This window comes from Bicyclus anynana, chromosome 3, assembly GCF_947172395.1.
Source record: "Bicyclus anynana chromosome 3, ilBicAnyn1.1, whole genome shotgun sequence".
Lineage (NCBI taxonomy): Eukaryota > Metazoa > Arthropoda > Insecta > Lepidoptera > Nymphalidae > Bicyclus > Bicyclus anynana.
This window is the reverse complement of record NC_069085.1, coordinates 10,828,392-10,854,585: the sequence shown is the minus strand read 5'-3', so window position 1 is coordinate 10,854,585 and position 26,194 is coordinate 10,828,392. Positions and strand designations below refer to the sequence as shown.

The following is a 26,194-nucleotide window of genomic DNA, read 5'->3' as shown; positions in this document are numbered from 1 at the left end:
GCATTGCTCTATTCGATAAAAAAATTATCATGTTGTTATTGGAGCTGGAGCTATAGAAACAAAGATTTTTGTGACATTTTACTTTGAATCACTTACGAAGTTACGACGCAGACACGAGATTGTACGAGACAACAATATTGTACTACGAGCATGACTACGAGTATGTTCTTTTAGATGAACAAAAAGAAAGGGTAAACGAATTTAAAACTTCACCTTTCATTCAGACTTAAAACCCTTTTTTGATTGGGGTAGGTATGTCCAGTAATAAGCGGGCGACAGACATTAAAGGACGTAGCGCATTAGAGCCGGACCCGACCCGCACCGCCTCCTTGCTAGGCATCCACTTGTAGTCGACAGGAGGATGTCGCGTTGTCACCAGTGAACCACGCGTGGTCATGGTCAATGAATTTCCGAGTAGTCTACAAACGTTTGGCCCAAGGTGTGCACGCGTCACACCTAGGTATCATCAAGTGGTCCACTCGCAGTCCGCGTGGACACCTCGATCCGTTGATGGTACGGAGTTGATGTAGTGAGCGCATGCCTATCACAACAAATCCACACGAAGAATACTTACCACTCGAGGCGAGGCGGCGCGGGTCGGATCCAGGGTGGCTCTAATGAGCTACGACCTTAAACAGGTAATCGATGTGTCGCGCTGTGTGCGTACGAAGGTAAAGCGTGTCAAACACGAGGCGCTTGCAGGAAGTCTCGCGGGAAAACGGCCCAATTAAAAAAAATATAAAACAAAACTTACTAGGTATATACAAACTCTGTTAAATTCTTTATACGCCCAACCGTGTTTGAGATAAGAGCCCGCATCCCACAGTGCTCACTCATAACCTGTAATGTAAGGTCAAAGAAAAAAAAGAAAATACAAATTTTTAGAATTTATTTTTACGATGTGTCATCTTACTACTATCTACATACAATCATCTTCAATACAACTATGCAAATTAATAAAAATACATGTAATAAATAATTCTATCACATTCAGCGATTGACTTATTGAAAATAGTATAAGTGTATATAATAATAATAATAATCAGTTAATCAAATTTGTGTAGATACATACTAACTTCTATATTTATCTACGTTGATTCAATTAATTAAAACCGTCTTAATTATAAACTTATATAACAGAATGCTTGAGTTAAATTTCTTACTACATAATATTATAATAGTTCGCCGCTAACATGCGGACATTCCCGAGATCTTACAAGAGTTTACACTCATTATATTTTGATAGAAAAAAAAATCATTTTTTATTAATACAATAATTACGTATAGATGAAAAACATAATTATTATATAATTAAAGGTTAGCATATAAAACACTGCGCAATGATACATATTTATTTATCTCTATTGTTAGTGAAACGCGGTTAATTTTTTTCGCACCTAAAAGTGGTGCACTGTCAAAGATACTTAGTAGGTCTACAACAAGCTCGCAGTATCAACTAAAAAAAGACCATTTAGTACCAAAGAATAGGTAAAAAAAAAAAGTAATAACGATTTTAGCAGTCTTGTAGATATAATAAAATACATGATATTTTATAATGTCACTACACTTAAGTTGTTCAAACGTCACTGGCTATTTTTACATTTAGTTACAAAAGATTAAAAAAAAAAGTCAAGACTCGGCTCAAAATTAGTGCGCATTTTTGTACATCACATATTCACATGATAAATTGAACTATCGATATCATAATGCTGACGTACCAAAACTATTTTCAAATTTAAGACATCAATACGAGAGTATTTACTAGTAGATTTCTATGGCAGCCCCAGGAAACTGTCATGTACTTAACATCTTTTTCAGGATCGAAGAATACATTTACGAAAATTTAATTTAGACATTTATTTATGGGAATAAAATAGACTGTACTTTGGATTATTATTCTATCCACATAATCGCAAAAATTAATTAGAATAAATACACAATTAAAACATTTATAGCACTTAGTCTATCATTTTAAAGAGTTTATAATATAACATTGAATCATTGAATGGCAATGAGAGGGGGCAAACGATGCGTTGCGGCGCCGCGTCGCAGATTTCACCGTATCAGCGGGCACACAGCGGTGCGGCGCCGCAACGTTGCTATGTCGCAGCGACGCCGTAGCAGCGTAGGACAGTCTGTTAATAAAGTAATGTTGTGACGCATAGACAACTGAGCGGTGTCGCAATGCAATTACCTCTACCCACCTCGTCTCGGTGGTTGCTAGTCCGGTGCGGCGCCGGAGAGCATCAAGTGACATGCCACAGATATTTCTATGTAAAATGGTCTCTTGATCGTGCTGCACACTGCTGCGGTGTGGGGCATGCGCCGTCGGACACATAATCGTATGACAAACGTCCAGAGTGGTATTTTGTACCGTCACGGTCGCTGCGACGTGCAGCGTGATCAAGAGACCAAAGCTTAAGACGACGCAGCGACACCTCTTCGGCGACAACGCATCGTGTGCTCCGCTCTAAGTGTACTTCCTGAATGACGGTGTTTCATAGTTTCGTGCACCGCATACTTGTGCGTGCGGTTCCCCTTCAGAATGAGCACTCGGTCAAAAGTCTAATTTATCAAAATATCCTCACACTGTAAATCACAGTAGAAATAAAATGCTGATAAGTGTTACTTTTTTTTATGGAAGCGGTTCCTTTGTAAAAAATTATGATTGTGTTTAAAAGTAGTTTTTTCCTTGATATTTTTTACATTGAACAACGATGAAACAATTTATTACCTAAAACAGTTAGACATTTTATGTAAACATATTGATTAAAGTATACACGATACTTATACATACATAAACCATATTAGTGATTTATCGACTCTGTTGATTGTCGACCAGCACTTGATCTTAATTCCCGTCGTGGCCCTAACGAAGATTCTTCTGATGACTTTCGTCCTTTCTTTCGAATTCCTTTACGACCACCTTCACTTGAAGATATATCGCCTATTACTTCATCAGTGTTGTCCTCCCTAATTTCGTTTTCTATGTTGATAGAACAATCGCCTTTTTTCAAATTATCACTATCATTATTTATTTCTTTTTCGCGGGGACTTGAAATTCTTTGATGTACTTTATCATCTCTGTCAGTATTTGAAATAATTAAAGATGTTGCCGTTTCATTAGTCCGATTCATTTCGAAATCACTAGCTTTCATGCCAGTTTTTATAACAGTAGATGGCGCAATTAAATCTTCTAGATCCATTTCACTAGTATTTGTAGTGTCTGATCGTTTGTCTATGTTTCTTATTAGTTCAGATGAGTTATCCTTGAGTTTTTTTGGAATCGATTGAATAGCCAAATTTTCTGGCTCGTTGCTTATATCATCCAAAGTTCTTTTATGAGCAATAGATATGCTTGAACCTGCATCCTCAGAGGTGATGCGTGACAAATATTCAGGTGGTTTCCCTAGTTTTTCATAATCTTTTTCTAAATCTTTCGATTTTTTTGCTTCAGTGGAGCTAACGAGACTAGCACTTAATGCCCCTGAAGCCATTTGTTCCAATAGCATTTTACTAATATCTATATCTTTTTTATCACCCTTTAAAAGTTTTTCTTGCACAGCAGCAAACTCTGGTGGCATCTGGGATCGCAAAGGATCAAAAGAAAGTTTCTTTTTATCAACTTTAGACAAATCGGTCGCAGCTGCTTCTTGACTATCAACATCGCGAGATCTCTTTTCTGCTTTCAAAGCGGCGTCATAATTAAGAGTCTGTTTAGATAACGATTCTAATAAATAAGGATCTGGCGGCAAAAGGATTTGTGATAAGTGACTTGACTGAGCTCGATCAGAACCTTTTTGCTGTCGAGATGCAGAAGAAGTAGTTGTTACGGTAGAAGATCTAGCAGCTGTAGTTTTCGAGTTGCCTCGGGAACTATGACTTGAATTATGTAAAGTCGTTGAACTGGAACTTGCTGCTAAATTACCACTTAATAATCCTAATGCATCATAAGCTGATGACATCCCCGAATGAACTCCAAACGGCGATAAACCACTCAGACCAAGTTGGGGATATAGCATATTTGGATTTGGAAATACGAATGGAAATTGTGAGTTTGACGATTTTGAAGTAGACGCACTTGAAGTTTCAGTTGGCTTCCTCGTTTTTGACTTATTATCACTTGAAGTACTTGTTGAACTTAAAGTATTCATATCAAGTGAAGGAAACCCAGGCAGCCCCAAACCGGCCAAGTTTGCAAATATATTACCACCTGTCATATTTCCGAGCAAATTTGGCATACTGTTGAAAGAGTTTAATAATGGATTATTTTTAGGATCAAAACTACTCAGACTTGAAAGTAGCTTAGGGTCAAATCCAGTTAAATTAGATAATGTTGCAGCTAAAGATTTTGGGTCAAAGCTCAAACTCGATAAACTTGCAAGAAGTGCAGGATTTAAGCCAGAAATGTTTTGATTTAAATGTGTATTTGAGGACAATACATTTGTTGATGTCGAATCAAGGGTTGGTGGTCTACCCTTTTTGCGTTCAGGTACAGAAGTTGTTGGCTGCATTGGGGAATGTCTCGGATTGCGCACATCTTGAGGCAACTTCACGTGTTCTTTTATACCTTCTGTCCATTTCGAGTCAATGTCGTACATTGGATTTTCTGCAATCCAGTGCGCTAAATGTTTTAACTGTGGTGCTTTATGGCCCATGAGCCGTTTTCCTGTTACACGGTGGACAACAGGCACATGTTCATCAGGCGCGAGTCGCGGTGCTAACCCACGTCTTCGTGTATCTACATTGGCTTGTTCAGCTAACCATTTGTTTACTTTAGCTTCGTGAGAGTAAGGTTTGGGTGTAGTTGATGATGGTGGTTTTTGTGGTTTGTTGTTTTGTTCAAGGGATTGTTGTAAGAAGGATGATAATTCTTTTGATGAGGCATGTGGTGATGGTACATTTGTAACAGTCACAGAAAATGGTTTTTGTGTCGGAGTAGCTGCACTGCTACTGGGTGGAGCCGCTGGAGTGACCGTCACTTCAGGTAGTACAGAGGAATTTTTATTCCGAGGCGGATCATACGAAACCGTAGAGGTCGGACTTTGTCCCTTAGCGGCAGATAATCCTAGGACAATTTCATCTAGTTTTTTCCTTTTCTTTTCTTTGGAGGTTATCTGTTCTGGCGCCGGCTGTAAAATAATTATAACATTGTTAAAACATTTGTATGTATGTATGTGTATGATTAGATTATAAGATATATAACATATGAACTATTTTTTGCTATTAAATCTATTAAGTTTTTTCCATCCATATTAAATCCAAAAAAATTTCAAAGTTTGGTTATATTGATTAATTTGAAATGCGAGTTTTTTATGAGTTCGATGATTGAGACAGAAACAACACATACCACATTTTTCCGTTTCATCATTCGCGTGATAGAATCGTCCAGCCGACTACGAACTGGAGCTGTCTGCACGTCCGCCTGCGGAGTGCGGCGACCCATGGAGAAGTCTTGCGCTTCGCTCAAGTCGAGAGGTGCAGAGAGATCAACGGGCGCGGACACGGCCGGCGAGGGCGCGGGCGCAGCAGCGGGTGTCGCCGCTGGCGCAGGCGACGGCGCCACTCGCTGGTGCGCAGGCGGCGGCGCGGGCGTCGAGCGGCGCGAGCCAGAGTCGCTGGACGCATCATCGCGGTCCACAACAGTCCTGTGCGACTCTCGAGACGACGAATGTGCAGCCTGAGGCGATGAAAGCAATGCATGTAACTTAGCGCGTTCCGTCTCCACGTCGATCGCGATGTGCCGTTTTTGACTTTGTTTACGATCGTCCATTGTTTCTATTTGTGTGCTTGCTCCATCGCTCGCCTTCGATGAGCTCGCCGCTGTTGACACTGAAGGCCATTCGCAGTTCTGAACTGCGTGAGCGATATGATGGAGCCTAGTCTCTAGAGCTCTTTCTGAAAACCAATGCTCTGGCGTCAACGTTTCATCTATTCTTCCCAATTTGGCTAATGTTTCCAATTCGGAGAGTGCATCTGTATCGTCTTCGGCGTCCCGATCTTGGACATTCGAAGTACGCTTACTACGGCGTAATGACATTCTGGGCTCTGCAGTTGTCTCTGAAGCATTCTTATCGTCCTCATCCTCAGTTTTCTGCAAATCACTTTGTATCCCACTCTTGAACTTTGCGTTCCATTTTCTAGCACAATCGGCAAAAGGTAGTTTAGGATCGCAGAATAATTTATTGTATGTATCACCCAATCCATGTCTGCAAAAAATTTTAGAGGAGTATTTAGTTTAATGCATTAATTAATTACTACACTAATTTATGCAAAAAACCCCCTTCAAACAAAAGAGTTATACAATGTAGATATGTTTTACATTTTTGACTAAATCATGTTATAAATAGCATATTTTACTGTTGTTTCTAAATTAAAAAAAACTATAACAAACAAGCTATGTTGTACATAGCTTGTTTGTTTTGTTTTATTCAATATCTAGAGCCAACAATTATTAATTTATAACTAACCATCATATATTTAAAAATGGATACCATACATTGTATTATACAATTTGTATAAAATAAACTGATTTACACAACCTACGAAAATGGACTAGAAAAAGAATAAATATACAAGCAAAAATTCTAACAAACAGAAGCACTAAAACATATTGATTATTATTAGTTCAAACATTTGAATAATAATTTTAATTATTGATTAACCACCACCACCTCCAGCCACCTCCTCGCGCAGTATCGAGTGAAGGTATTGCTTATACTCACTTGCACACGCCGAGCACCAGCAGCTTGTCGTGTCGCGCCGGCTGCCACCACGGCGGCGCGTCCAGCGAGCGCTCGCACAGCGCCAGGCGCGCCTCCAGCGCGGCGTGCGGCGCCACCTCCTCGCGCAGGACGCGCAACAAGTCGATCCTGTCGATACAAGCTCACGTCACACTCATTGACATCGTTAACACGCACTGTGTGAAAAAACTTCTCAGACCAGTGTTCAGCCTACGCTTCAGATAATTAGGTTCTCCTGGATTTAGGTTATAGTATACTAGCAGAGCCTCGCAGTTTACCAGCGTAGTTCCCATTTCTTGCGGGAATATAGGGATAAAAATAATATAGCCTTATATTGGTAAAGAATTTTTCAAATCAGTACAAAAATACAAATCTTTTTTCTATATAATATTAGTGTAGATTGAGTGTTTCTTCCTTCCGAAAATTTATTTTAATAGCAGAAGTAGCTAAAAATTTGTGGCGTGACATGGAGTGCCTCGAAGTGCTGTCAGTCTCGGTCATTAAAACAGAACAGACAGCGCTAATGCTTTTAGTAATAGAAGTAGTAAGGGGGCGTGGCCCGCTTACTCCCGGGTGTGCGAAACTTCGCAAGCGTATCCACGCATGTACTAGCAGTCGTGTTTTGTTTACTGACATTGCATTTTATTCTGTGACAAAAGGAACAAATAATATTCAACTCTATAGGAAGGGTAAAGTAAGGATAACATATTTCTTTTTTCACTAAATATTAAACAGCCAATTACGTGAAGAGTTTATCAGTGTAATAAGTATTATTACACTATATATGGTTTTTGTTTGTTTGTTTAGGCCACGCCCGCGTGTACACTGGAATCGAATGGAGTTAATACAAAGAATTGGCACTTTATAAATCTAGTTACCTCTTATCTAGTTATATCTGTGGTCATTATCATTGGCATCTGCTGGTGATTGTTATAAAGTCAAACAATACACCTACTATACTGTTACTTCACCAAATTACATTGGTGGATATAGGTTCTGAATCCCTTCTCCGATGGAGAGAAATATGCAGTGCTATTTTTAACTGTTTCTACATTTTATAATATTTTTATGTTTTTTAACCGCTATCTCTCTGTGTAACACCATATTATAGAATGAGAAAGATTTGAAACTCTGAATTTGAAACTCGCACTTAGGAGTTATAAAAATATTGTTACAAAATATCACTACTGGCCCTGAAGTGTTCAAATAGTAACAATCTATACTAATATTATAAAGAGTTTGTGTTGTGGTAGGGTTTTACTTGTGAAAAAGTGCGATTTAGGTCAAAACTTTTCCTCCTTCTAAAACTATGGTTGATGTGTCATTTGATTCTGAATCACATGTAGATAGTTTTTGAAAAAAATCAAGGGCCACTCGTAAAAATTGCAAAAGTTTTAAACATTTAACTAAAAATAAACAAGGGATTTGATTTTTTACTTCTTTCTCAAAAACTATTTAAAATATTTCCAATCTGACAAAAGATTCATAAAAGAGAAGAAAAAGTGCTGACAAACACTAGCTTTGAAGTGTCTAAAGATATTTATGATAAAAAATGAAAGACAGCTCACCTCTCCAGTGTAGCTATGGCCCGTTCTTCGCCAATGGGTTCCGCTTTCAAGTCTGCTCGCGTCGGCAGTTCCGCCTCACCGACCGAGAGGCCGCACTGTCGCTTACACATAGCCATGAACGCCTTGAGATAATCCGTCAATGCGTCGTCGCTCTTAGAGTCCAGCCGAGCCAGCGATCTAAAGCGACTCCAGCGCAAGCTCTTGGTGGCGGGATCGAACTCTACTCCGTAGGAAGCGACCGTGCGTCGGAAGGCTTCCTCGTCAGCGCGGGTCCAACGCCATTGCGAGATTTCATCACGAGCAAGCTGGTCCATTCTTTCACGACGTTCCATCTATACAATAAAACAGGTAGAAGTTAAACAGGTTTAAATTATTATAAACTGTATTAATCGTTATATATATTATCAACTAGCGGACGCCCGCGACTTCGTCCGCGTGAATGTCGGTGTAAACTTTCAACTACCCCTATCCTACCCTACCCTATCCCAACCCTACCCCTACCCTACCACTACCCTACCCCTGCCCTACCCCTACCCTAAGCTCCGAACTGCTAAGCTATCGGGAGTTACATGTGTTATTGTGAGTCAACCATAAAAGATAGACAAATATATGCTGTTGTGTTTTTATAGATAATTTTATGGAGAACATTTCCGTCATACATGATTTCTTTAAGCTTTAACCATTAAGGCTGTACACGCGACGGAAGCTTAAAAAATTGAGTAACTTCTCCCGTTTTCTCAACATTTCTCTTCGCTGCTCTGCTTCTATTGATCGTAGCATAATGAAAAGTATACTATAACCTGCCCAGGAGTATGTAGAATAATTGTACCAAGTTTCGTTAAATTCCGTCCATTAGTTTTTGTTTCTATAAAGAACATACAGACAGACAGACAGACAGACAAAAATTTTACTGATTGCATTTTTGGCATCAGTATCGATCACTAATATATTTCCAAAATAACTATCAGGGGGTGACCCCTGATAGTTATTTTGGAAATATATTTCATGTACAGAATTGACCTCTCTACAGATTTATTATAAGTATAGATAAAGAGAAAAGGAAAATATACAACACATGCATTTCGCCATGTTTGGACAAACTTGGACATTAACAGAAAAATTAATAAATAAAATAAATGTATGCCAAAATAGAAAACAAAGAAGTGCAACTGGAGTTAGGAGAAAAGGCAGAGTAAGATTGACAAAAATTAAGAAGGCCACTAAATTTAATAACATGGAAAAAGTATACAAAACACTAAAATGGCAATTGGACAGGACATACGTTACGTGAAAAGGGCGAGAAATGGACAAAAATCATATTAGAATGGTATCCTAGGGACGGCAAGAGGAGTAAAGGAAGGCAAGTAAAATGTTGGGAGGATAATATTAAGAAGGTTGCCGGTCCCGAATAGATGAGAATGACAAGGTACAGAGAAAAATGGAGATTGATAGGGGCCTCCCCTATGTCCCCCCTATGTACCCCTATGTCGACGGACAAGCTGCTAACTAATTAGAAACTATCTATATAAATATACATATAAATGTAAATAACCAGCACTAATAAAGGCTCATTTTATTTTATTTATTGTATACTGTTCTCTTAAATTAAATTCACTCATTCTTTTATTGCAATTAATGTAAAATCGACACTTGTCCAAGAGATATCAGACTCTGAACTTTATCAGTAAAGTTTTGATGGCCTCCGTGGCATTATTTATTAATCCTCCGTTTGAGACACGTACGTACCACCAAGCGTTTTAGCGTTCCAGTACGATGTCGTGTAAAAACCGAAAGGGATTGGATTTTCATCTTCCTTCTAACAAGTTATCCTGCTTCCATCTAACATTGAATCATTGTAGATTGTAGTCAAGGGCTAACTTGTAAAGAATAAAAACGCTATCAAATAACAAAATGATTATTATTAACCTTCGCTCTTTGCTGCAGCTTTAGTTCCTCGCGCTTGTAGTTGCGCTGGTAGGCCGTGATCAGGCGGCGCAGGCGCGTGTTGAGGTCCTGCATGGAGGGCCACAGGTGCGTGGGCGCGTCGTCGTCGGCGCGCGAGGCGGACGACGCGGCGGGCGAGGCGGCGCGTGAGGCGGCGGGCGATGCCGCGGGCGAGGCGGCGCCAGCTCCGCTTGACACGTCGTCCGTGCACTCTTCGTCACCGGCCACACTGCCTCGAATTTTTCTCTCTTCACTCCTATTTTTATAAAAAAAAAAAATTGTGATGAGGATTTTGTTTTGGATATAACTGTAAGGATTCAGGACAAACGCGTTACTGTCTGTGAACTAAAGTAACATCACAAACCATTTGCAAAACTATTTAGAGGCATATAGACATTCAAATCCATTATTGATGATGAATTGAAACCGATTGAATAAACTGATTCAAGATAGAAAAATTTTAAACCTCCGAGAAAAAAAATAGCCCGGTCTGATGTTTTCAAAATTATTCAAATTAGTTTTAGATAATTACGTGGTGTATTTTTTTTGCGTTTTTTGCATTTTATTGCATTAATTGCGTTTTATCAATTAAGGGACACGATTTTCTGTAATGCAGCAAAATCAACTGCCACGAAGACTAACAACAAACAAACTCTTAAAATGTATATTTGTAACATTTGCGGTAGCACTAGCTCAATTGGCCCCCCATGTTAATCTTACTACAGTGAGTGTGAGAGTACTCACTTGATGTCCGTACACTCGGCGTCGTCGGGCGGGCCGAGCTTGTCGACGAAGCACAGTTGCGGGTCGGAGCGCATGGCCAAGTAGTTCTCGTAGCCGTGCTTGTAGGTGCCCACCAGCAGCGACACGTCGCACTCCGCGTCCCACCACAGCCGCGGCGGCGCGCTGTCGACCCCGCGCGGCACTCGCATGCCCATAGTGCTGCACACAACAAATGAAAGCTACCCTGTATCTGAATGTCTTTTGTTTTAAATAAAACAATTATAAAGGGGACGCCGGCCCCACAATCTCCTGTCTAATCTACCCTTCACCTAAAATGTAGTGGGGGGCAGATTAGGGCTTGTTTATTCCATTGTTTAACCTTAATTTTTTAACTTTAAATCTACTTGATGTATTGTCTCTCGATGTATTGTAAGAAATGGATGTTTTTGGATAACAAATAAGCTATAAAAGTGTATGTGTAAAAAATTCTATTAAAATATTACCTAGCATGGCAGCCACTCTCGATTTGTGTAGCATAGTCCCCAATAACTTCATGTTTTATGTAATACATCATTCGAACTCTTAATAATACTCTGAAAACGAGAAATATTATAAATGAGTATATCAACCGACACATATTTTACAATACATATACATATTTTTAAACACTAACTTGTTGGCATGTCTGAATAGGTGTTTCTTGTAGCTGCTTTCTAAGTAAGCTTCACAGTCATATTTATCAGTAGAACTCCAATGGTTTGAGTCCTCCCATTTCTGAGTATCATTCACTCTTGGCACATCTTTCAGTCTATTCTTTTTTTTTGCATTTCTGCCTCGCGGCACTGGATTGTGTAATCCACTATGATTTCTTGAGATTGTCACTTCTCCATTTTCACAGGGCTCTATAAGATCCCAAATGAAGTTTCTAATTTTTTCATCACCTTTATAATGACGTAGACAGTACAAGACCTGTAAATATATATTTTTTTTAATTGCCTAATTATCATTTTATTGTGAAAATTTATATGTAAATGCAACATCAGGTATATTTGAAGTATTCAACTCAGTAAAAGTCTTTAACTTTCTCAGTATTAGCATGGCAATTCATCATATGATGGAATGTTTCAGCAACAAAAAAAGCCTGTTCTTGAAATCATTCAAGAGAAACCAATAAAATGTTGCTACTCACTACACTAATTAAAGTATCGTGAAACTGTCTCTATTTTAAGAGTAGTTACATCACAAATTCGATCCCCCACTAGGTGGACTGAGGACATCAAGCAGGTTGCAGGGAACCGCTGGATGTTGGCGGCATGATAACTGTTTTGTTTGGAAGTCCATGCAAGAGGCCTATGTCCAGCAGTGGACGTCCATTAACTGTTAATGATGATGATACAAAGAAGTAATAAGAAATAAACTTACGATAATACGGGCACAGTCTTCAATTACAGGTATTGTCCAACCTTTTCTAAATTGATTTTTATCTAGTATTTCTTCCCAACGCGCCCATCTGTAAACATCAATATTGTTTATTAGTCCTGTTCCCATGGGTATATGGAGATAAAATATAGCTGTGTTTTTCCAAAGCCTATTCAATGCAAACAAAAAAAAAATAAGAAATCATTATAATGGTGTCCCTAATGATCTTGCATATTTTTATTAACAGGTTCTTGGGAACTCATGCAAGGATGAATGTTTATGTTGACTAAAATTAATTGCAATAATTATAATAGCTAAAAGTATGAGTAATGGGTAGCTCAGTCCCGAGAATGTAAGTTTCATTGTATCGCCTAGATTTAATAATAAAATCTTTTTAACAAAAAAATTGAACCAACTTCAAAATCACAAAAATAAACTAAAAAGCGAAAAATAACATCGTATGAACATTGTATGTTCTGATGCTACCTTCTGATCACTTTCAAGGCGGTGCCAACACAGTGATGCATTAACTAAAGCCGATTAAATCATTAACTTTTACGATTCAAAGACAGTTCTTTCCCGTGGTTTTTTCAGAAACGGCTTTTCAGAATTAAATTGCCGGTACTGTGGCGCTGCCAAGCTAAACCGATTTTCATGAAAATTAAATGGGACCAATTTATGAAAGTATATTCTTTCAAACATTTTTTACAGAAGTATTTTTAAAATTGGTTAAGAAATGACGAAGTTATGCGGTAACAAAACATATGCGTCGTATTGAGAACCTCCTCCTTTTTTTTAAGTCGGTTAAAAAAGGTGTCATTTTCCCGGTGCATAACAGCCGTAGAGCTTAAGATAGTAAATAGACAGGCTAAGCGTGTTTGTAAATGCATAATTTTTTTTTTTATTAATTATTTCTCACCCGAACGTAAGGAGACCACGTTCTATCTTGAAGCACTCAGACCTGGTCCAAGATCCATAAACAACTTCCTCATCTATGGGAACTCCTTCATGGCGTGGCACATAATCATCACTGGCATATCTACGTCCTTTTCTACCTAGTTTATCCTTTTTTCTCTTACTTCTCAAACTGATACCTGATAATATAAAACAGTACATATAAATAGGCCTCCGTCATCGATGTATCTTTTGTATTTATTTTGACACATTAAAAAAGGCATAAGCATTTGCAATTTAAAGGTAAGACTTCGGGGTATTCGGGCGTTGTTTAGTAGGTTATAACTTACAAAAATACTATTCGAATTAAAAAATAAATGGTTAATGGTTACACCCGTGGTCTGCTTGTCATATACAGGGTGTCCCGTAAATAATGGATAAAATGGAAGATACACCAACAAATTATCTAAATTGGTTAGATTTTCTATTTTTAATCCTGCTGTAAAATTTTGTTAAATATTGCGGATTGAATTATCAATGTATTATGATAATTTTATTTTATAAATAATGTTGTGCCCGTTTCATAGAAGAAGCTATTTTTTAACTTAGGCACCCTACGGAATTTTTCAAAACTAAATAAAATAGTTATATATAACTAGGTGGTGTATCTCCCACTTGCGTTTTATCCATTAATTACGAGACATCCTGTATATATGGTTACAGCTAAACAAAGTGAAGGTATTTGTTATGTAGAAGATACTGTAAATATGTCAAAAAATTAGCCATCTAAAAATCTATTCATTTATTCTGATCACTACTACACTGTTCATATTGCTCTATTTCTAGTTTTTAGTTAGGCGCCATTAATGAGAAAATTTTCTTATGTACATTATAAAAGAATCTTCAAATAAATATTTTTAATTATAGACAGTGCGTTAATGAGTCAGAACTTTGGTTTTCAGAGCATAAATCTTACTAAGAGTTAGACGATAATAAATCAGTTTTAAGCGACCGTGGACGCCATGTCATATGAAACATAAGTTTCGTGCTAGTATATGTTGTTAATATTAAGACTGTTTGATAAATGAATTATCAAAAAAACGTCATACCAAAGAGACAAGACTTGATTTCTGCAATGTAAACAAGCGCCAATTTATGAGCTTAAAATTTATTTTGGCAATATTAAAAGCGACAACAGTAACTTTAAAAATATGTAGAATATTATAGAGAAGTATGGTTACGATGTAGGTAAGTTTAATGTTTAGATTGGACGTCTACAGTAGCTTACTTTGGTATAAAACATACCGAAGCTTTGGCACAGCAGTTAAAATGGTAAAGCGGTCTGGCTACGATAGCCAGTAAAGCAGGGGTTCGAATTCCACAGTAGTGAAACTTTTAATACTTAAATATTTTAAAGCTTACAATAAATATACACATACTTATGTATTTACGACGCTATTATATTTAAATGTTAAAGACAAGATAAATACTAGCAAATCTTGTTTTGCCACCACCTTTCGAAGTTTTTAGAGACCATATATCCATATAATAGATGATGAACATAACCCACTTAGCTGAGGAATTTTGAAAACTCAATTTCATGTTATATTTTTTTCTTTTTATATTTGTATAAAAATCAATCAAAAGGGTTTATTTACCTTCTTCGTCCTCATCAGAATCTGGCGTGACTTCCATGTCAGACATTTCCATTGGACCATCATCATGACCATATCTTTTGATAATTGTTCTCTTTCTTGGTTCTGTCACTATTAAATCTTCATCCTCTTTCTTTTCTGTAGTATCTATCTCTGCCTTTTTAGCCCATTTATTCCAAAAGTCAGGATCTCTTATATCAATGTCTGATCTTTGATCTGTAGCAGCAAAACTTGCTTTGGAAAATGTAGATCCTTTTTCAGATTCCATTTGAATGACTTGTGTGCGACGAGCTAAAATCATTTCGATATCTTCCTCGCAAAATTTGTCCCCAGCATTATCCTCATCCATCACAGCACCATAGGCGCCTTTTTTTAAAAGATCTTCAATTTCTTTTTTTGAAAGCTGTTTTAAACCGGTTTCCTTTCCTTGTGAAGTATTCATGCTTTGCAAAATAGCTTTATCTAAACCAAGCTTTAAGGATGCTTTATCAAACATTTCTCTTTCATAAGAGTTTCTACAAATCAATCTATATATCTTAACCATTTTTTGTTGCCCAATTCGGTGGCATCTGGCTTGTGCTTGTAAATCGTTTTGCGGATTCCAATCGCTGTCATATATTATAACGGTATCAGCAGCAGTCAAGTTTATTCCGAGACCGCCTGCTTTAGTGCATAGTAAAAACACAAATCGATCGGAATCTGGTTTTGAAAATCTATCAATAGCTTCTTGTCTTAAATTTCCTCTTATTCGTCCATCAATGCGTTCATAAGGATATTTTTTAAATACAAGATAATCTTCTAATATGTCTAAACATCTCACCATTTGACTGAATATTAGGACTCTATGTCCCCCAGCTTTAAGTTTTGGTAGTAACTTGTCAACCAAAACCATTTTACCAGATGATTGAATAAGAGCTTTATAATAAGCTTGCTTATCTTCTCCATTAGCCTGTTTATAGTCAAATTGTATTTGATCTTCCGCGCCATTTAAAAGGTATGGGTGGATACAACACTTTCTTAATTCCATCATTGTGTTCATAAGGTTGGGTATGTTTGCTGCTGATGTAGTACCCTTTTGTAGGAAGCTAAAATTTCGCTCTAATATTGCTCTATAATATTTTTTCTGTATATTTGTTAATTCAACTTCTATTATGGTTTCTTCTTTTGGAGCAAGAGTTTTTTCGACGTCTTCTTTTAAACGTCTTAACATCATCGGTTTAAGAAGAGCTTGTAATTTTAAAACCTCAGACTCTGTTTTTAGTTGACCAAACTCTGTTAAAAATGCTTCGTTGCTCGAAAATTGCGATGGTTCTAAGAAATTTAACAACGAAAATAATTCATTCACATTATTTTGTAAAGGTGTTCCAGATAGAAGAACTCTATGTTCTAAATGTAATTGTCTCAAACCCTCCAACAATTTACAATTTCTATTTTTAAGCCTATGAGCTTCATCTATTACACACAATCGCCAGTTAAAAGATTTTAATTCTTGAAAATCTGTCACTATTATTTCAAAAGTCGTAATCAAAACATTAAACTTTGTTATTTCTTTAATGGGCTCTCCTTTTTCATTTTTATAATAAAATTCATATTCTTGAATCATACTTTTGCTTTGTTGAGATCCATGGTAGACTATTACATTCATTTCAGTCCAACCTTCAAATTCTCGCTGCCAATTAGGAATAGTTGACAATGGAGCAATAATTAGAAATGGACCTCTTATACCATATTCCCAAACAGAATTAACAAAGGTTAAACTTTGAATAGTTTTTCCCAAGCCCATTTCATCTGCTAAAATACAATTACGATTATTATGCCAAGAAAATAGTAACCAATTTAACCCTTCTAACTGGTACGGCCTTAATGTATTTCCGCCTTTATACAAGGGGGACTCTTTTAATTGGGTCCACTGATCAGCTGATGGTCGTTTCTTAAACTTCCATTTCTCTTTTTGTGGCTTCTCACTAAAAATTTTATACTGACGTATTTTATCCACATCAATATCTTCCTCGAGCTCCCACGTACTGTCCTCATATTGTAAGCTTTTCCATTTAACCAAATAATGTTTGACCACAGTGTTGTTAGCAGGATCTTGATTTTCAGACATATCTAAAATTCTTTCAACTTCAACATAATCTGGATTAAAAGGTTCATCATCCAAAAGTTCAAATATATTCAGCTGCTGGGCTTGTTTTTGTTTAAAGCGTTTTATTTTCGAATATATTCTTTTATCACCTTTATAAAGTTCTTCTTCAGTTTTCCATTCACAGTGCAAATAAGAAAAATTTCTGTACTTCACGAAATATTCTTCCACATCTACCATAACAGGTTTAGAAGTAGTATTTTCCTTTTCTAAATCAGTTTTACTACCTTCTCTCTTTTGATCTTCTTCATCTTTAGGTATTTTACTAGATACACTGACATTTTCATTGCCTTCAGTGGTTTGACACTCGGACGTTTCTGCATTCTCTTTGTGCGATTCTAAGTTTTCGTCAATTTCTTTTGGCATTTCAAGTTCATCTTCTTCATTAGGTTTTGTTGTGTGAGTGTTGTGTTGTGTCTTTTCATTTAGATATAAGTCTATTTTCATTTCTCTTTTTCCCATACGACACGCTAATACATGTTGAACTATCATTGAGTCCTCCTCAGTAATATTAACGTATATATAGTTTGGTTTAGGTGTACCTTCAGGCTTTATTTGTGTGTCTTTGGTTTCATGGCTAAAGTCTTCAAATTCTTTTTCTTGTTTAGGGGCCGCTAATGAAAATTCATCATCAGATAAACGAAGTAGTACGTCATCTGTATATTTTTTACGTTGAGTATTTCTCGCAGAACGACGTTTTAAGCTGTCGTCACCTTCTGGCGGTGGTGATGGAGGGGGCGTTGACACCAAATCATCAGGTTCTCCATCAGAATCGGGTATTAAACCTCCCCTTTTTTTCCGCTTTCCACTGGATGTTCTCTTAGTTACTAACTTTTTACAACTACTTGGCCCACTAGTTCTTTTTTTAGATCGTTTCTTATGATTGAAATTATCGTAGTCTTCATCTTTATCAGTCAGTTCTTTTTTTGCTTCAGCCTCTTCCAATAATTCTTTAATAGCTATTTTAGAAACAGGAATGTCATCAAAATCTGTAACATTTGATTCATCTAACGAGACTTCTTGATTCATTTTGGTAACATCTATGCTCGTTATACTTTTGTTAAAACTGTGATCCTTTATACTGTTGTCTATATTATCGGAATCTAAAAGATCGTTACACGTCGTTGTATCAGCAAATACCTCAGAAATACCTTTCTTCACATTCCTTTTTCTTTTTGGAGCGTTTGGATCTTTAGGTTCTCGTTTTTTCCTTTCTTTTACAGGTTTACCTTCTATGTCTTTTTGTACTTTCGGTTCTTTAGGCGTACGAGGTTTTCGTTCTTTACCTTTGCGTGGTCCTCTTTGCTTTCGAACTTTTTCCATTGGAACATCGTCAATCGATAAAGCACTACTATCTAAATTAGCAATTTCATCAGTAGGTTCAACATCAATCTCAGAGTGACTTTGTAGACCTGTACCTGCAGTTACACAATCTTCTGATACTGGTAGTAAGTCAAGAGATTGTGGCATCGTCGTTATTTTTTCTTTTTTAGCACGTGGTTTTCTAGGCTTAGCAGGGCCTTTTCCTCGTCCACGGCCAGTTGTACTAGTTACTTGAGGACTTTCAACCATTTTTGACCCATAAATTGGATTTTGCAATATACAATTTGGACCGCCACTGCATTTATCATTAGTTTCATGATGTTGAAGCATAGACAATCTGTCTTGAAAACATCTGACTTTTTCTCTATTTTCATTTGACGGCGGCAAACAGTAAATTTCTTGAATTTGCTGTTGTAGTGATGTAATTTCTTGATGGTGGGTATACAAACTTGGATGAGGTATATTATTCGATCCCATAATAATCATATTTTGGTTGATATTATGGGATACACTTGGTACTACGGGAGGTTGGTTTGAAGGCATATTAGGACCTAAGGCGCCGTGAATATTTTGGGTATTAATTGGCATTCCAACTTGCATACTCTGTATAGTTGTAGGAACACTGCCTTGTACGCTAGTCATAGTATTTGAATTATTATGCATAGACTGCTGTATATTTCCTAAAATATTTGGTACAGCAGGAGGAATGCAACTCATATTACCTTGAGGATTGTGACCAGGTACACTCGACGACACGGTATTAGTAATATTTGTATGTGGTGACGGAATATTGCCTTGAATGTTTGGTATTGTGGTTGATGTCAACTGTGGGCCAGTTTGGAATGCTGCAGAAACATTAAGATTTTGACTGTTTTGCATGCTAGGGGGAATATTTGACGCTGCAGTAGGTGTTATTCCTTGTGACATCATATTCGGTACATTTTGAAAGGAACTACTTTGATATCCTTGATTTCTTGAAACATTTAATGATGTGGTATCATATTTATTGCTTCCTGCATTCATACTTTGAGTATAGTTAATGGAACCTGTTGTTGTTGTTTGTTGTGTTGTACTATTTGAAACTCGTTCGCTCGAAGTATCAATATCAACTGAAGATGAAAGATGAGGATTTTGACTTCGAGACTCACCATTTTGGCTTATCATACTTTCACTTTGTTTACTTTCCAATTTATTTTCAATATTCAGTACAGTATCGACTTTAATTTCTTCTTTAGACTTGTCTAAATTTTCATACATTTCATTAGATTGATGAATTGGGGCTACACTTTCTTTTGGATCAATATTTGCAGCAGAGACAGTTACACAGTTTGTTGGAGTTGTTGTTATAGCAGAATTAATAGGATTTGTCAATATGTTTTCTTTAGATGTGTTTATTAAAAACCTTGAAGGATTATTATCTTCCGAACCTCTATCACTATCATGGTTTTTATCTACAATTTTACTTTCAACATTTGTAATAGAAATCGGACTTGTTTTTACTTGATCCTGTTTTTGTATGGGTACTGATGATACCTCCAACGATTTTGCAACTTGTTCAGCACTTTCAATCTGTAGAGTGCTTATTGAAGTTGAAATTTTATTTTGACTCCACTGTGTAGGAGAAGATACAATATTATGGCCAACTGCTGGTGATGCGGGATTACGTTGAAATGGATATTCCCCGCTTGTTGGCAACACCATTTGTTCTAAAGCTTGAAGAGTATTTTGAGATGTAAATGAGCCAGACACAGGGGGAGGTCCGGATGTAGCTGGTGACTGAACAACATTGCGAGAATTGAGCGGTGAAGCACTGGGTCCTTTAACGGGCGACATAATAGGTCGCGGTGAAAGTTGTGGTTGTTGTCTGGGAGACACCTGTGCCCTTGGGGACATTTGTGGTGATAGTTGAGGAAAAGGAGGTCGATATTGAGGACTGCCAGTTTCGATTCCACTAGGCTTCACAGGAGCATATTGATTTGTGACATTTACATCTAAAGGGTGCTGTACCTGGTGAGGTTGGTATGTCATAGGGACAGAATGATGTGGAGACCCATAAGGCATTTGAGAAGGTACAGCATGTGATGGTCCTACTGAAGAAGGAGGAACCGGTGGTTGTCGAGGAACATGATGTAAAGGAGGAGCTCCTGCATGATGAAGATGTGGATTTGGATGACCTTGAATTCCAGGTCCAATACCGCCTGTGTGACTTGGCATGCTTTGATGGGATTGGTGTTGCTGTATTGCACTATGACTTTGCTGATTATGTGATAAGCCATATTGGTGAGGATTTACATCCATTTGTTGATGATATGCAGGGTGCTGAGAAATTCTTGTAGCAGCTGGAGGATGCATTTGAGTATAATTGGGATAGTTCTGAAAATAAAAAAGATTACACAATTGATTTAGGTTATTACAAATGTGCTAATTTTAAAAATTTACCACATAAAAATGTAAATAAGTCTATAGAAACTTATTATTAATAGTGCTCATACTTAAACAGATAATAATGATGCTTAACAAATTAAAAAAATCCATGACTAATTTTTTTTTTATTTTGGGCTTAAGAGTAAATATTAGGCATAGAGCGCTAGTATCGAAAGTGGAACTGTTTCACGAATGGGAACAGTGCATAGTCAGATCGCAAGCGTTAATTTATAGACAAATATTTCATACATGAATCGAACCTTTATATTTTAGGGTTGAACGGAACTTGAGATGCGGGGCCACGTGTGTCGCCCGCGGTGCCCCGCACCGCCACTATGATTGTAGTCATGTAATGAGGTCAATTATTATATTTTGTATTAATACAAGGTGTTTTTCAATTATTTCATTGTTTATTGCAAGGCATTATGTATGAGAGTTAATAGATAAATTAATGTATTTTTCACCTATTTAGCTCAACATATACATAGCCAAATTCTTGTTTTTCAGCCATACAAAAAAAATAGGCTTTTTTTGTTTTGTCTCTAGTTTGTGAATATTGTTATGCATTTTGCCATTGTCGATATAAATAATGTCGAGTTTATTAATGTCCTTCTCATTATTGAACTTCCCTTCTTATAGGAGAGAGGATATGAAGCTAAGAGCTTACACCCACCATGCTGCTACAATGCGGGTTGACGAGACTGAATGAAAGAGAATGTAATTAACTATAGGTCACTGTATACACATTGGGTGAACAGGACAATGTTAGCGTTCTAAACCTAATGTATACTCTTACGATTTTGGGGATTAAAATGATTCCATATAATAGTAGTAGATTATGGTAAAATAGGATTATACATTTTATATAAGGATATATTTTATTTATATAAACACCAATGACAAGCCCTACCTGCTGTTGCCCATACAATTGTTGAGAAGTTGGTTGAGGAAAGTGAGGTTGTCGTGGCATGTAAGCACCATTTTGGGACTGCAAACCACCAATACCAGCAGACTGTAATAAATTAATAATATATCAACACAGTCATACATTATAATATTACTCTTGACAGAAAAAAACTCTTTTCAATATGGCATAATTACCGAACTACAAAGTACCCTTACTAAAATTATATATGAATATCCATTATCCATCAAGTTTTGAATTTATGAGTATTTTCACTGACCACAAGTAAGCGACAAATTACTTCAGAAAGTTTAGGCTGTTTCTTTTAAACAATGATAATAATGCTTTCAATACATTATGATTGTTATAAATTTTTGGCTTCTATACAGTAACTTACCTGCTGAGGTGGATATTGGTGAATCTTTTGCTGATGTTCATATGAATGTCTATATCCTGGTGTGATTGGCGAGTATCTGTTAGCTCCCGGTGGTCCTGACCATACACCCATATCTCCAATTCCTAAAATATTAGTGGGTAAAAAATGTAAATTGTATATCTGATAATATTCAAAAATGTTTTATATCAAGTAAAACTTGGTATGATAGTTAATCAGTAAATTACCTTGTTCTGGTATTGTATACATTGGCTCAGGACCAGGGTGATATCCTGGGTATGAATGTGAAGGGTGGACATGGTGTGATGGATGGAGAGGAGCGTGAGAGGGTTGAGGCAGGCGTGGACGCGGGGGGTAGCTGCCATAGTCATGGTAGTCTGGCCCTGGAGGACCAGGAACTGGATTTGGCACACTCTGTGAACTACCACTTATTCCACCTGCACCACCACTGCCAAACGATGCCAGTTTTTGAATAGTTCCTTCCTGTGCCACACTGTTTGGATTATATGGCTGCCTATAACTTAAGGACAAAATAAAAGTGATATATAAAATAAAGTAAATAATGTACTAAATCACATTAAAATAATTAATTATTATTATTACCTATTTTCTGTAGAGTCTTTTGCATCACCAGTCACTCCAGATGAAGAGCTACCAGCGAAGGTATCTGCTCCACCGAGATCAGTGAGTCCTTCCAACATACCGCTTCCATCATCACCAAATAAGTTATATGAGTCCATCACTCAATTAAGAGTGAATTAAAATAAGTTTGTATTGTATGTTCCGAGAACAAATTAGATGACCCATCTTATTCTGAAAATTTATAATAAGAAGAATAACTATCTAATATACCTAATACAAAAAAAAATATATATGACTATTACTATACAAAATAGGAATTAGTGTGTGTGTGTGCCTGCTTGTTTTTATAGCAACTTAAAAGTTTACCAAGTGTGTCCATACTTGTCATTTTTCTTTCATAATAAAGTGTGTAGACCAGAATGAAGGAAGTTTTTAATACAAAAATGCAAGATGTACATAAAAGTATACAAGTGGAAACACACTTTTACATGTATTACTCTTTCTCTGAAAGAAACTTGATATGTTTACATAACAAAAAACACTGTATTGTAATTGTATGAACTATTTTAAAAGTTTACATACATTACAATTTGAATTAAAATATGCTTTATTTACAGCATTATGATACTATGTCAAAGAGTATGTATTGTAACTGTAATAAATACTTTCAGAAACCCAGTTCAGATACCTTCTAGAAGCTTATGAATTCTAAATGTAGTTTATTAGAAATATTGTTTGAATTATTAAAAACAAATTCTTACAAAGCTTACTGTTGGGTAGCTTGAACTCTCTGTTTAACATCTAAACAAAGCTTTTATATAGCCAAAATCAATGTGAAATAATCATCAACAAACAAATAAAAAATGAAGGTAGAGCACATTTCACATTGAGTTTTGCTTTACATTTAGTAACTCTGACCATTGCACATATGAAGTCGCTTCTGCTGGACATATAACAAATGAATTGTGATTTACTATCTTCCTAGCAATTTTTCCATATTTTTTGAGTGCTTTGAGTGATAGTTTTACAAATTGTTGGGTATCTGATACCCGATGGTTTGTAAAGGTATACATATTTTGCCAAATTCATCCATGATCCAGCGGGAGTGATTTAAAGTGATAATAATGTCAGTGTTGTGACATTTGCATTGGCAGAGGAGTGAACTAACTTGAAAACCCAATATATATGAAACAAAACTGCCTTGAAAAACTTACCTAAGGTAATTTGTTTAAAAAAAACATAATTCTACAGGCATAGTTTATTTACTAATCCAAAATGTTTCAACATAAAGTCAAAATTTCAAAATATTGTTGATTTGAGCGTTCATAATACTTTTTTGGTTTTTATAGAAATATAAATACTTTTATAACTAGAACTGATTTGTTTTATCTTATTATCTCATTTTCCTAATGTTAATTTATACTACAATGGTGAGTATTCATTCCCTTTTTAACCAACTTAAAAAAAAAGGAGGTTTCTCAATTCGACCGTATATATTATAATACAATACAATACAATCTCATCTGATGGTAAGTGCTGATGCAATGTAAGATAATAATTCCAGTTATAAAATTCGACAAAGCTATATTTGGGTATGCTATATGCACCTCACAGTTAGTTTAACATTTTTCACTTCATTCACAATGGATTACAAACACTTCTAAACCAAAATCAGCATAATCGGCCCAGGCTGTTTCAGTTTCAGCAAGACAAATTAACAGGAATTGATTTAAATATAAATAATTGTTCTAAGCTAATTTATAATATATTTATTTGATTAATTATCAAATTTTATGTCATTAAATTAAGAAAAAGTCAATTGAAATAATTATTTTAAACTGTAAAATGACCTGATGATGATGAATGTAAAAAGAATGTAGCAATTTATATCCTCATTTTTAATTTCTTTGTTGATAAACATTAGTAAAGACAGAATTATTTAAAATAACATTTTGTCAAGATTAATTATTATAACTAAACAGGTGAAATTGAGATAATTTTTTTAATATTCATTTGTGCCTAAATAAGACAAGTTAGGTCATCATACTGATTATGTGATAACAATCTGAATAAGTTTATCTTAGGCCAGCCAACTTTAAACAACATGAAGGATCTATTATTTTAAGAGAAAGTAGGCCTTTGCCTGTTTGTTATACATAATATGACAGCCTAAACAGTGATCAAATTATCTTATGGTATTGTTTCAAATACTAGTCCAAGGACTTGTTTACATAGATAAATTTATAAATTCCTAACATTCATTTAGGTACAGATACTGTAACATAGACATGACACTTTTTTAGATTCCAAGTTCTTCATTCTTCGTGACGTATCTTCCTGAAGGCGATAGCTTACACAACCAAGGGGAAAAGCTATACGCTTATGATTACTAAGCACATATAGCGTAACAGCTTCTCCCGTTCAGTTATATAGCACAATAGTTCCTGTTCCTTCGAGATGAAGCTAAGCTTTTCTGAAGTTACGACCGACTAATAATAGTTCAAGAGACCATTTAATAACACACAGAATCTAAATTACAGAATCACTGGTATAGTAAGTATGATACGGTCTATTAAAACTTACGAATCCCTAAATAATTACCGTCCTAGTACAACTGTCGCAGCAAAAGCGGTGCTTATTGTGGTTAGAAGACAGGAAACTGACATAATATTACACGTAATAATACATCAAAGAATTTAAATGCTAATAAATACAAACTAACATGAAAATCATGAAGGGACGAATAATATTTTAATTTCAGAAATTATACTTACTGTAAACGCCACACAATACGATTGATCACAAAATGGATACCATATTTCAAAGAACTGAACGATATTAAAAGACAAACAATATACAATATAATACTAGCTAATTGAATTATAATGACGGTAATATTTTATTTTTAATAACTCTTGAGATTCAAAGTGAATTATTTTCAAAAATCTGACAATATTTAGATCATTTAAACGTAGTCACTACACTCCGTCCATTTTGTTTCCCTTTGATTGCAATTTGAGCAGAGCGCCTGCGGGGTGCCTGTGAAAGCTTAGGCTAGGACCACACACGGAGTTTGCTGTTTGCTAAGTTAGTCTCTATCCGGTTGCTCTTTATTTCGTGGGATTATGCTGTATCTTGTTTGTCATTTACTCGGACTAAATACCTATGGACTAGTATCGCATCCAAATTCACAAACAATATTGTCCGTCGTTTTTTATTGCAGTATGCCCGCAACAAAAAACGACAGTATCGTAGAGTTTCGTTAGTTGCACAGAATGTTCGAGTACTTCATCAATATTTTGGTATTCAGATGAAGAATTTATTATTTTATTCTTTTTAGGTATTTTTTCTTTTTTTTTTTCGTGTTGAGTAAGTGCCGATGGCTCCATCTGGGACCACTACGGCGTCACCAGGAGGTTTGGGCGAGCTCAGAAGCATCGCCTGATCAGACCCGAAATTAATATCGTTTCTATTACTG

At 36.2% G+C, this 26,194-nt stretch overlaps 1 protein-coding gene and 1 non-coding gene across 2 annotated transcripts; both read right to left on the bottom strand.

The window, feature by feature from the left end:
- Window positions 1–872: 872 nt before the first annotated feature.
- LOC112058565 (chromodomain-helicase-DNA-binding protein 8) lies at window positions 873–25,756 on the bottom strand. Its single transcript, XM_024099471.2, has 16 exons — window positions 25,491–25,756; window positions 22,738–22,947; window positions 22,362–22,654; window positions 22,138–22,259; window positions 21,747–21,848; window positions 14,950–20,785; window positions 13,317–13,491; window positions 12,401–12,488; window positions 11,652–11,947; window positions 11,482–11,571; window positions 11,000–11,197; window positions 10,238–10,511; window positions 8,312–8,643; window positions 6,726–6,872; window positions 5,351–6,209; window positions 873–5,132 (listed from the first exon to the last, which is right to left on the bottom strand). Exons 2-16 carry the CDS (start codon window positions 22,872–22,874, stop codon window positions 2,808–2,810), a joined length of 11,274 nt encoding a protein of 3,757 aa, XP_023955239.2. The 5' UTR covers window positions 22,875–22,947; window positions 25,491–25,756; the 3' UTR covers window positions 873–2,807.
- LOC112058606 (small nucleolar RNA U6-53/MBII-28) lies at window positions 12,013–12,094 on the bottom strand. Its single transcript, XR_002887779.2, has one exon. It is a non-coding gene; the product is annotated as a small nucleolar RNA U6-53/MBII-28 (small nucleolar RNA).
- Window positions 25,757–26,194: the final 438 nt, after the last annotated feature.

What these genes read in the sequence shown, in the direction of transcription:
- LOC112058565 (XM_024099471.2), bottom strand. Translation starts at nt 22,874, where the DNA reads ATGGACTCATATAACTTATTTGGTGATGATGGAAGCGGTATGTTGGAA. An exon ending in AAAGACTCTACAGAAAATAG is followed by an intron (nt 22,655 to 22,737) that starts GTAATAATAATA and finishes TTTGTCCTTAAG; the next exon opens with TTATAGGCAGCCATATAATC. An exon ending in GTATACAATACCAGAACAAG is followed by an intron (nt 22,260 to 22,361) that starts GTAATTTACTGA and finishes CTAATATTTTAG; the next exon opens with GAATTGGAGATATGGGTGTA.